This window comes from Nelusetta ayraudi, unplaced genomic scaffold (assembly GCF_046127955.1).
Source record: "Nelusetta ayraudi isolate G7.1 ecotype Tasmania unplaced genomic scaffold, CSIRO-AGI_Nayr_v1 ptg000070l, whole genome shotgun sequence".
Lineage (NCBI taxonomy): Eukaryota > Metazoa > Chordata > Actinopteri > Tetraodontiformes > Monacanthidae > Nelusetta > Nelusetta ayraudi.
The window spans coordinates 6,011,026-6,023,551 of NW_027466120.1; the positions used below are offsets into that span (position 1 = coordinate 6,011,026).

The 12,526-nt window shown below is 43.5% G+C and overlaps 1 protein-coding gene across 1 annotated transcript in view; it reads right to left on the bottom strand.

Annotated features, from left to right (window-relative positions):
• Positions 1–104: 104 nt before the first annotated feature.
• Positions 105–12,526, bottom strand: part of src (v-src avian sarcoma (Schmidt-Ruppin A-2) viral oncogene homolog) — a 28,011-nt gene continuing 15,589 nt past the window's right edge. Inside the window, exons 2-12 of the mRNA XM_076041734.1 lie at positions 10,178–10,440; positions 9,956–10,055; positions 7,582–7,680; positions 6,297–6,400; positions 4,536–4,685; positions 4,289–4,444; positions 3,372–3,551; positions 3,115–3,191; positions 2,875–3,028; positions 2,411–2,542; positions 105–2,175 (exon numbers count right to left, since the gene is read on the bottom strand). Coding sequence (XP_075897849.1) covers positions 1,967–2,175; positions 2,411–2,542; positions 2,875–3,028; positions 3,115–3,191; positions 3,372–3,551; positions 4,289–4,444; positions 4,536–4,685; positions 6,297–6,400; positions 7,582–7,680; positions 9,956–10,055; positions 10,178–10,430 — 1,614 coding nt within the window. The 5' untranslated portion in view covers positions 10,431–10,440 and the 3' untranslated portion in view covers positions 105–1,966. The remainder of the gene's footprint in view (positions 2,176–2,410; positions 2,543–2,874; positions 3,029–3,114; positions 3,192–3,371; positions 3,552–4,288; positions 4,445–4,535; positions 4,686–6,296; positions 6,401–7,581; positions 7,681–9,955; positions 10,056–10,177; positions 10,441–12,526) is intronic.

A 12,526-nucleotide genomic window follows, 5' to 3' on the forward strand; every position in this document is an offset into this window, starting at 1 on the left:
TATTGTAATCATGGAGTAATGTACAGAGAAAAAGTCTAAAAGTGCAAAGCCTTACTGAGCAGCAGACCTGGTCAGATTGGAGAAAAAGATTTAACTCACTTGAACAACGTGGCAGGGTACAAATTTTATTCGAACAGTCTTTCAAATTTGAACAATATTCAGCAGGATATAACAAAGAGCTTGTTTATCTGAAAACCCCCAGTACAGTAGAAAAGTGTATTTACCCTAGGAATATCACAAAGTTGAGGGGGAAAAAAATGTGCATAGCCAGAAAAGACCCACTGAACCTCACAGCTCGGCTGCGTACAGACAATTCTCACCTGAATATTTTTTTTCATGACCACCTGACATCACCTGCTCACTCAATGTATCTAATACAGTACAGGCCGGTTCACATTGCAAAGAAGACTCCCTCCTTTTGTGGCACAGCATCTTCTCAATGGCGCTATTTAACTTGTTATCATCAGGAAGAGGTTTTATGGAATCTTGGGTGAGTCAATCAAACCACTGATGGATTGTAGAAATCTGGGCAGCACGTTTGTCACGTCAGCACATCAGCAATATTAAAACAAGAGAAACAGAATTACCTGCCTCCCAGCATCACCAGGGTAAATCAAAGATTATTAACATGTGTTGTGTTGATCTGGAAGAAGGGCTGCTGGGAGATGATGCAGGTTCTGGCAAGACATAGTCTTGTTTCTCTCAAAACAACAGACAAACAAACAAAAAGAACAACCAAGGTGAGTTTCACAGAAATATGTGCAGAAAATATGAAAAATTATTTCTTTAGTATATATAATCATTTTTAGGTTTAGTTATGACCCGTGGAAGTACCATCAACAAAAAGTTTGACTGACAAAGCAGAAGGTAAAACAAACAGGGTTATTTTTTAAAATGAATAAATTATGAAGATGATATATGTACAAAAGAACCTTTAACATTAGCATCAAGAATATTTACAATTCAGTTTGGAGATGCCATTTTATTCGCTGTACACGCTGTTTACGAGCAAGGTTTCAGAGTATCTCCAGTGTACGCTTTGTGGTCAAATATGCTGAGGCATGTTTGAAGAAAAAACAAACAAAAAAAACTAAGAGGATGCTTTATTCACCTGAATTACGTCTGAATTAAAAGATAAGAAAACCAGATCAGCATCTTGTAAACATGCTGCTTGTGCACACAGGCGCAGAATCTCAAAGTCAAAACTTTGTACGTAAGAAAAGCTCATAGTAATAAAATACACTTTTACATGGTAGAATGTACAAAAGAGATTTTTTTATTGGCACATAAGTCCTGGCAGCAGAATTCTAGTCATGACTGTTTGTGACCACTAGATCATTTATTTGCAAGAAAAGTCACAATTAGAAAATAGAATGACTCTGCCTCGACTTTTCTCTGTGTCCTGCTGTAGGTCGGCCACAGCGAAGAGCCGGTTTGTCCGAGGGCAAGCGGGTTGATGAGAATCAAGGATGTGGGGCTTCATCCAAAAAAACAAAAAACAATCTCACAGTAGTTGGACTCACGAGGGAGGAAGCATGAACTCCATCTGTTAAACATTCCAGTTGATCCAGATCTAACTACAGAAGACATGATCCAGATTTGCCTCTCGAGCGGCAAAGTGGAAAACAGACATCAGCGCTTGTGCATCCTGGTGCTTCGTCTTCGAGATGCCCCTTGGCCGACCAAAAATTAAATGTGAGTCAGCAGAGTTCACAGGGAATGCCTGACAAACACAAGGAAGTTGTCGTTTTGCACAGGTTGTTTTTTTTTTGACCAACAAAGAAATGGAATTCCTGTGGGGGAAAACCACCGTTTAGTCTGAGGAAAAAATAAAAAGTTCCTCAGCACTGACATAAGGATGCCGGGGCTGGACGCTGCTGATTGGTTTGCCTAATGATTGTGCCAAGAATGCATTTACACACGCGTGCGCTCATAGACAGGTGTGTGTTTCCACATTGTAACCTGGTTACAGGTTCTCCCCTGGCTGGTACTGAGGCTCCGTGGAGGTGAAGTAATCCTCCAGGAAGCCCTGCAGGTACTCGAAGGTGGGCCTCTCCTCGGGCTCTTTCCTCCAGCAGGTCAGCATCAGATCGTGCATGGACTCGGGGCACTCGGCCGGGCACGGCATCCTGTAGCCGCGCTCCACCTGGTCCAACACCTCTCTGTTCACCATACCTGCAAGACCAGATGCGACAGATTAGTTGTCACAGTGTCGGTCATGCACGGTCAAATACACTCTTCGTGTTCTAAAGTACACAGACTTAATCTGTTTCACAAAGAAGTGGAAAAAACAAACGCTGTTGCATGTTTGTGTTGAGTCTTAATGGAAAAAAAACTGCATGGACGCAAAGCAAATGTCAGACCTGTCTGACAAATTAAGTATCAATCAATCAACCAATCAAACCCTTACCTGGATAGGGAACTCGGCCTTTTGTGGCCAGTTCAGTCAGCAGGACGCCAAACGACCAGACGTCAGACTTGATGGTGAAGCGGCCGTACAGAGCCGCCTCAGGGGCCGTCCACTTGATGGGGAACTTGGCTCCTTCAAGAGAACAGTTTTTTTATTCCCCTTTTTTCAAATCAGTGTGTTATAATTAGATCATTTTAGGATAGAAAAAAAAATCAAAAAACAGAAAACAAAACAAAGCACATCAGCCAGATGTACCACACCTCGTCTCACAATCGTGTGAGTATCACTAATCAGGATATAATGAAAAAAAAAAGTATAATGGAAAAAAGAAATATTAATGACATACTCATCAAATTAGACAGGCTCAGTCTGGGTTGACCGTGGCTTATTCTAAGGCTTCTAAGCTTAAATTATAGTAAGAAAAAAAAAGAAGTAACACTCAACACACCCATGTGTGGACCTACCTTGCCTGGCAGTGTATTCGTTATCCTCAATGAGGCGAGCCAGACCAAAGTCAGCCACTTTGCACACCAGGTTGTCTCCCACGAGGATGTTTGCCGCTCTGAGGTCTCTGTGTACATAGTTCATCCTCTCCACATACGCCATCCCAGAGGCGATCTGAGGCGGGCACAGGTCAAGCTCACACATGGGTGACACTTTAACATGGATCTGTAGAGGCGGTTTCAAAGATCACGTCTACCTACCTGAGACGCCATGTCCACCAGCTGCGGGAGGCGGAGCATCTTACCCATGTCCCCTTTCAGGAAGTCCAGCAAGCTACCTGTGTGCGTGGACGCAATCAGCAGATTATGACTGTGTTGCCAAGTGATAATATCTTGAAAAATGGCAGCCAATTTGATACATGATGTTCTGTGAAACAATTTCTTCTGTTCTAGGAAAGCTGTCCTGCAGTCTTGTTTCACTTCTCCCAAGTCTAACTGAATACGTCCACCGTGCTAACCTTGTCCCATGTACTCTGTGACGATGTAGATCGGTTCCTCAGATACCACGGCGTACAGCTGAACAAGCTTCTCGTGTCTCAGTTTCTTCATGACCTGAGCTTCCTGTAGAAAGGCCTCAGGAGACATCGTGCCGGGTTTCAGAGTCTTTATTGCAACACGTGTTGTACCGTTCCATGTTCCTGATGAGACATCAACAAAAGTCAGATGACTGAATCTTGATGACATTCTTCACAAAATATTCACGTGGTACTTGATTCTATTAACAACAAGGTGTGTTTACGCCCAACTGAGTTAGTGCAGTAAAATGTTTGCGAAAGTATTTTATCAGAAGTTTGCAAACTGTTCGATGTTGTGTGATTTGGAGACAGTGGTAGTGCTAGAACTAAAGGCAGCAGAAACTAAAACACTGAGCTTCTCTTTGAGAGCGATCAGGATAGACAGAACAAGGAACAAGGACATCAGAGGGACAGGCATGATGGATGTTTTAGAGATAAAGTCAGAGAGGCCAGACTGAGACGTTTGGACACGTCCACAGACAGTCAATATTGTGAAGTAAAGATAGTGGAGACCAAAGAGGAGTTTTAGGGAAGTAGTGAAAGATGACATGAAATTAGATAAAGGATTCAGAGAATAGGGAAGGATGGAGGCACTTGATTGGCTGCAACCACCTCTGAAGGAAACAGCCGAAAGGAGAAAAAGAAGAAGTAAATATGACCCAGAAAATACTAACTGCAAGGCACACAGCCTGGGTTAATATATTAAAGAATCTGGTGGGGTGAAAGTTCTTTACATGCTTTTCATATCTTAATGGAACTGATAACCTAAACCCTTCTCTCAGCAGGCACACAGCGCCTTGCTGCTTTGTTTCCAGGGTAGGAGACAAAGTGTGCGTCCACTGGATGTGATTAAGACTCACCCATCCACACTTCTCCGAAGCAGCCCTGTCCGAGTTTAACGTCAAGGCGGAGGGACTCCCTGGGGATCTCCCAGGCATCCTTGGATAAGCCCTGAGTCTGAGGCTTCAGCACTGGACAAATCTCTGTCAGACTGTGACACAATCCATCAGCGTGCTCTGCCAATGGGAAACAGACAGACAGGTTCAGAACCTCAGCTTTCTGGTCGCGGTTTCTAGTTTCCAGGCTGCTGATTTATGTCGAACTCACTGCGGTAGTGGTTGACGAGCTGCTGCAGGCTGCTGAACTGTGTGCGTGATGTGATGTAGAAACCTCCGCTGTCTAGCTTCCTGATCTTGTAGTGCTTCACATTTAGCCCTTTGGTGTTGTCGTAATCCAGTACAGATAGACAGTAGGCACCTTGAGTGGAGCACAGGCACAGAAAGTCAATGTTAATCACAACAATAAGAATGAAAACATTTGGCTCGTATTCTAAACAATAAATATACGTTAAAAAAAAAAAAAAAAAAAACACATTCTAGCAATACAAAAATCTATGAAAAAAAATTTGAAAAATCTGTCCTTTACTTATTTTGTCTGGTTTCTCTTTAAGAACATAGTGCATCTGACAAAATGCACAGCTCTGGAAAAACGTCTTTTTCGATGTCATAAAGGGCACTGATTGTGACAAGAGGTCGACAATTTGTTCCCTCTGCTCACTGAGATCCCCTTTTTGACCTTCTTCTCCCCTGCTTCCTAATGCGGAAAGAGTCACGAATCAGTTCACTTTGTTATAATCCAGCATGAAAAGCGGAGGTCTGAAATAAAGCGGCGTAATCGGCATTTTTGGGCAATACGCCCTTTCCACCACTAGATGGCAGTGTTCCCCCTAGGAACACCGACAAAAAGCTCGGGTCTGGCTCACAGAGTGGCCCAGGGCCATCCCTCCCCCTCCTCCGAGTGTTTGAACTGAGTGATATGGCCTGGTGGTTGTACAGTTCTTAGCCTCAGCTTCACACTGACCTAATTCTGTCAGACTCGCCCACCCAATACCTCTCCACTCATTCACTCGCTTTCCCAACATCCATGCCCGCCTTGTCCTGCTTCTTACCCTATGGAGAGCTTACATGCATGTCCAATAACGACAAACACAAATCACACACATGTTAACGCAGAGATGGGGAACAGCGTTGCCTGAGCAGCAGCAGCAGCAGCAGCAGCAGCAGCAGCAGCAGCAGCAGCAGCAGCAGCAGCAACAGGACCATCTCCAGGTGGAATTCCTCAAACATCACTAGACGCCTTTTTCACATCTGCCGCGTTCGTCTTTTCTTCTGTACCCACGCTGCCACTAGACTGACTTGACGCAACCAGAGGCACAGTAAACAGCAGGGGGTCTTGCTGCTAAAGAGAGATTGGATTGCGTTCCTCCCCTATGGATTCTCATCTTGGGTACACTTTTCAGAGCATTTGAGCCTTGTAGAATTTTACAAGCTCAAATAGATACACCACGTAGGGGCCTTAAAAAAACTTGTAAAACCAGTCTAGTTGCCTCCATTTAACCGTTCAACACTAACGACCAGACCACTGAGAGAACCTTCACAGACGCAATCTGATCGATCGCTTTTTTTCTGCACCAATTTGAGACAGACAAATAATAATGTGATTAAAAAGCAAGCAAATCATATAAATAAATTAATTAAAAAAAAACAAAAAAAAAACAGCAGTTGTTTGTCTGGTGTTTATATCAGTTAATCATAGTGTTAATAATACCGTATTAATATCTGATTGACTGTATCATACAACTGCAGTGACATTTAATCATTTAATACAGCAAAACAGCATAGCTAGCTTTGCTTAGCTTTAATTAGAAAGAAAATAAATAATCCTACTACTTTAATCTACCATGGAGTACACTGCTTTATTTTTTTTTATTCTGGAAAAGCTTTATATAACCAAATCTAACAAAAAAAAAAAAAAAGTTTAAAAAAAACTTGTAAAGGCTACAATTACCACTTCCCTTACTCCTCTTACCTTTGGTGGTTTCACTCTCTCGCACCAGGAAAGTCCCTCTCCTGTTTTCCAGACTCAGCAGCAGCCTCTCAGAGTCTCGACGAGTGATTTTGCCAAAGTACCACCTGGAGAGGTTGCCAGAGAAAACATGGGACACACAAGACAAGGTTGGTGAGGGGGAAGAAGAAGGTGCACGTGGGTTGGAGGATGAGGAAGGACAAAGCCAGGGTGAGTCGTCACTTGTGGAAACGTTGGTCAAACTACTTGCATGCCGGAAGCAAAGCATGCTTCATGCCCATGGCACAACTGCTGCTTACCTGGACTCTAAGGTCAGTCTGAGATGACTGGAGGGGCAGGAGGCAAGAGTGAGAAATGGAGTTGTTACACAGTGTTAGTTGGAGTGTCTCAGAGGTCTCAGCGTATTAGCAGGCAGGTTAGCGGGCAAGGAAAAGCATATTTAGAATGCTAACATCCTGGTGGGCACATGATGTTGTACATCTGTGTTCATTCGGAGAACAAACATAAGTATGAGCTTTCTTCGTGACCCCTGATTTGATTTAAATCTCTCCAGTCTGTTTTGTTAGTATGACATTACAGTAGCTGGTTAACGTTATGTGGCTGGAGAATAAAGAAAACTTTGCATAGAAAAAACTGATTACAGGTTTTGACACATTTGCAATTACCGCAAGCTTACATTACCAGTCAAGTTTGGCCACACACTTCTGATCTAATGGCTTTTATGTCATTTTCATGACTATTTACATTGTAAATTGTCACTCTAGGCATCAAAACTATGAATGAACACATTTGGAATATGTATTAAACACAAAAAGTGTGAAATAACTCAAACACCCTTCATGTAACAAAACATATATTTAACCTTTTTTTCTTTTGCCACAGTAATCCACACATCTTGGTCATGTATTTCATGTCTTCATTATGTATCTACAGTGCAGAAAGTAGTAAAGATAAGGAAGAAACAGGTGTGTCCAAACTTTTGACTGCTAGTGTACGTCTACGCGTGTTCATTTAAACAAAGTGGACAGCAACATAAAAAGTGAGCTCTGTTGGCTTTCCCATGTGCAAAAGTCAGGGTCAAGAGTCAAAGTCACCTGCTTCACGACAGACTTTACGATAAGCAAGCTGTCACATCGCATGTCTGAAATGCTTTTTCAGTTTCCCATCCAACCCAAAGCACGTAAAAACAATAAATTGGCATTTGAATATTCATTTGTCCATGCGTGTGATAAAAGACGGATAAGTTTGAGACGACAAGAAGAGGAAAAAAAAAGTGGAGGGAGTTTACTCTTCTGCCTGGATGGAGTCGGACGGAGCCACATAATTGCTGGGGATGTAGCCGCTCTCTCCGCTGGTCAGGGAGCGCGCCAGCCACCAGTCCCCCTCTCTGCACACACCAAAGAGTCACACAGCTTGAGCGTCACACATCCAGCAGCACCAATTACACACAATCCTTTTGACTTCAAGGGCAGGTGTTCATCAAGTCTGTTGGGCTATAAATAAATGAATGTCTATTGTTTTATATTCTTTGAAGCCTCTTGTTTGTTTTCTCTGACGCTGACAGAGACTGAGGAGCTTGATGAATGCCAGCCCGAATACCTCTACGGTTAGAGAATAGAAAGTTATATACAAAACATGCATTTATGACGACCGGGTGGGATGTGCTCGAGTGCGTCACCTTATTAGGGAGTGAGCAGCATTGGCTTTGCAGCACTAGATTCACTCAGACAAAGTTCAAATTGCTGTTTCTTTCTTTGAATTGTCTCCGGTTGACCTAAATCGGCTCTAATGCTGTGAAGCTCCACACCAGTTTCCATAAACTACCACAGTGGATTTATGGGATCACGGACATGAGTTACTGGCTTTGTGCCTTCCCGTCGTGAGGTGGCATTGCAGGGCAACAGTACTACGTGATGCACTATAACACAACACAGGGGACAAAACAGTGATTGAAGAGAAGCGTCACAAACCTGCAGTTAACTTTCCTCCTAAAAAAGAGGTGATGGTTTGTGATGGAGCAGAGATGGAAGAGAAACAGAGGCAGAGAAAGAGAGAGGTTGAAGAAATACAGAGAGAATCTCATGAGCAGTGGAAACACAGCAAAGGGCGTGGGACAGACACATAATCGAAATCCCATATAGTTCACATGCTGAGGCCTGGAATAGCAGAATCGTTTCATAATAACTTTGGAGGAGACAGGACTGGATGATTAGGCAAATGAGAGTGAAACATTGCAAAGGGAACAATTAGTATTAATAGAAAAGCCTGTCAGACCACCGTACATGGCTGCAATTTGAATTGTACTCGTTCATTTAAAGAATGGGAGACTCCACTAAGGAGTGACTTTACGGTGAACGGACTAATAGCAGCAGAAAATAACACATCCATGTTGCAACATGTTCCCTTCTGCTTTTATTTATGCTGATTTACATGCAAGCAGCAAAAGCCAACATGTTCAACGGCACCACGGTGGCTTGCCAACCGCTGCTGAGCCAAAACAGGGAAAAGATGTTTGTTTTTTTTTTTGTTTTTTTTAAATGCATTTGCTTTTCTCAGATAAAAGAGAGAGACCCAACCCTGCAAAAGAAAAATGACCCCACAAGTAGAGAAAGCAAAGGGGACAAAAAGGAAAGCGATGGAATTCAGGCCGAGTTGGAACAAACAGGCGTCTGTTCCCGGTTAATGTGTGTTCTTGCTGAAAGGTCCAATTAGCAATTTTTAACTGTACATATGAAACGCAATATGACAAGAGTATGCGTCTTGTTTTTTCAGTTACACAAAGCCACTATACAATAGCATCAACATAGCATGAAATGTGTTTTCTTCACCATTAGATTTAGTTTTATCTTTCACACTCTGTACGTTTTGAACAATTTCATATTTATCCAGTAATGAAAAGTAATGATCCACGATCCAGAGAACTGAGCCGGGCTCCTGAGGAAGATGCGAATGTCCTGGATGATGCCGACGGCGACTATGACAACCTGCAAGCTAATCTGGGTGCTGGTTAATGGATTCTGGATGTACTTGACCCGATAATGTTCCAGGTCTTTGGCTTAAGAGGCCAGATGCAGTGATAATCCACTATTGTCCTCAGCTTCAGCCTTCTAGGTCAGCGGTTCGTTCCAGCGCGGGCAAACACCACTGGGGGTGCAGCGCTACAGCGCACGGTTCACTGCACCTGTATTGATTCATAGACCGAGCCCCTATTTTCCAAACAACCATGACCCACCACCCCCTTTTCACAGGTTAAATCTTTACTGTGCAAATAATAAGTCTCACAGGAGTTAATACAACGTGTCTTTGTGTCAGTGGAAGGAGCAGTGATTAATGCAACAAACAAAACACCAAAGAAAAAAAAAGAAAATCAGGCTGTACCGTGCCGGTTACCATGGTTACAGGAGGTTTCGGAGACTCAACTTATAATTCAGGAGGTTTGAAGCAGCTACTCAAGCAATAACTCTGAGGGACTGGACTTGCAGCTATTCTACGTCTTTTACAGAGTTTATTTGTACGAAGACGTAGCGTCTCATTATCCCTGAGCTTGAGGCGATTGGATTGGTTTAAAAAACAAAAAACAAAAAACAAAAACCCAAAACAAAACCAACAGACAATTGATTATTCTTTTATAAGTCATTGTGTTATTTGTGCAGTTTCCTTACGTGTTGTTGACTATCTGGAGGCGTTCGCCCTTCCTGAACGACAGATCCGAGGCCGTTCTGGACTCATAGTCGTACAACGCCACAAAGGTGGTGACGCCTCCTGTCAGGAAAAAGCTGACTTGTAATGACAAACTATTACAGCCATTTTACGTATTTTGTTGAATTATTGTGATAATTAATAATATTGTGTTATGTCTTAGAAATTAGAGGCGCCATTCCCACCTGCCAGTGTGATTCTGTTGGGGGAGGTGACACTGTTGTTGTCCACGCCTCCAAACAGGGCAAGCTCTGCACTATTAGCCATAGAGGCGTTGCCGCCGAGGCCGGCGTCCACGGTGGGGCTGCGGTTGGGGGTCAAAGACTGCGCGTTGGAGTTGAGGTGGTGGCCTCCGACGCCGCCCCCGGAGCCCAGGTTCACGTCAAGGCTGCGAGTCCGCTGGCCTCCATCCTTGGGCTTGCTCTTGGATCCCCCCATGGCTCAGGCCCTGCGGGAGGAAGGAAGACCACGAGACTGAAGACAAACAGAAATGTGGAAAACCTAAACTGTGTCCAAAGGTGAAAGATAAACACCGGATTCATTGTGCGCAAGGTAAAAAATGTGCTCAGTCGTGGCAAACTCCCGGTGTTTCCTGCTGAAACACCGAAAAGCAGAAAACCACAGACGTAATGGAGCCCGCAGCTGTGACGCAGCGTCACGCCGACCGCATGAACCGACAGCTTCCCTCTGCTGACGCCGGAGCAGCTGCTGCTCCTCGGCTTCAGAACATGAGACGCGGGGATCCACCTCATCACTCGTTGCCACCGGCGCGGCGCATTTCTCACAGCAGACAGCATGTTGCACACAGCTGCACTCGCATGTGTGGAAAACAGCTGCGCACGCACGCACAGCCTGCGTACTGGCATTAAAAATTCATTTGTTTATCGGTGGTAGTTTCAAAAACAACATCATCCTCGAAAACATTTTGTTTTATGGCATAGTTTGTTTTAAACTAACACTTTCAACACATTTATGCATCACTGACACATTTTTTGCAGCTTATTACAAAGAGAGCATTTGAATTAAATGTATTAAAACATGATCATCTGTACTGTAACGTTACTGCTTCATCATCAGGAAAAGATGTCGACAAAATGAAGAGGACATCTTGGATGGATTCTGAATTCATTGTTGTTGACTGTTATTTTTGTTCTGTTTAGGTTTTAAATGCGTTACCAAGTCTCTTAATTATTTCTGAATTTCTAAAAACTGGGTTGGAATTTTAACGAAGGTAGCTGATCCAAGTGAGCTCAGAGTGAACATCGGAACGCTGCTCTGGACGGCAGCTCACCATGACGTGCAACGTCCTGTTCAAAGACGTAATAATAAGAGCAGGTCAGTGGTCATGAGAGGTTTGCCTTCATCACAACTGAAGCTTCTGTGTCTTCTCAGGCTAATAAAGAAGCTTTAATATCAGCTTAGCGCTTGGAAATCACTACACTAAGCCAAAGATAATTTAGAGACTCAAGCCATTGGCTGTGCAACAAGCGCATACAGTGGATATAACCACAGGGGGTCCAATAAGAAATGCTAATTTAGACACTGGAACAATGACGTGGGCTTGTTTCAAAGCTGAGCATGAGCAGCAGACAGGCTTTTCAGGCTTTTATACAAGAACCTGATTGGAAGAAATAAAGACAGAGCACAGTTTAAAGACCATTTGTCCTGATTAATGATTTTTAAAATTTTATATTTTAAGACAGCCGGTGTGGACACAATCCAACCCGAATGAGATCGTGTTTCATATTTAGTGTAAACACTTGCGTCTTCAAATAAACAAACAAAGAAGAAGGTGGACAAGGTATCCAGGTTTGTGGGCACAGGCCACTGTAGTTCACTGGCAAGCTTGGGAGAGGGAGGGTGAGCGAATGAGTACTGCAATCTAAAGTCTGACCACTAGATGGCAGTATTTCACACAATGTACCTCTAAAGACAGATTTACTGTGTTTGGACTAAAACTGATCATTTAGCATGCATGTTATTCTGACTAAAACTGTACATGCTAGAGCAAACTTCTCAAGGATGACAAAACTCACACTAATACACACTTAACAGGCACAAACTGGGCAATGGACTCTCGTGCACCACACTTCCTTGTTCTGAGCTTTGACCCGGAACTAACACGTTGTGAACGCAAAGCAGATGAGAGAGTCAGTAATGACAGATGATAAAGGAAGCAAACGCATCACTGCTTGAGAGGGAGCTACACCATTTGTATCACGTTTTGTTCCGTTATCTAACCAGCCAAAAGTTCAGTGCTAAAAAAAAAAAAAAGAGCTGAGGTGTGCAAAATCCAATCGAAAGAGTCTGACATGCTTAAGAAGCCTTGTGCTTGTTAATATACTGCAACTTCTGCTGACATCCCCAAGCATCTGCTGGATTTGGACAATGGACCATGCGAGTGCGAGAGTCGGCTCTCATACCAGGCCCTTAATCCTGAACAATGCACAGGCTCGTGGGCACGCCGGCGGACGGAACAACACAGTGACATATGGCAGAAAAATGCGTGGCACACAGAGCGCTGCGGTTTCCCG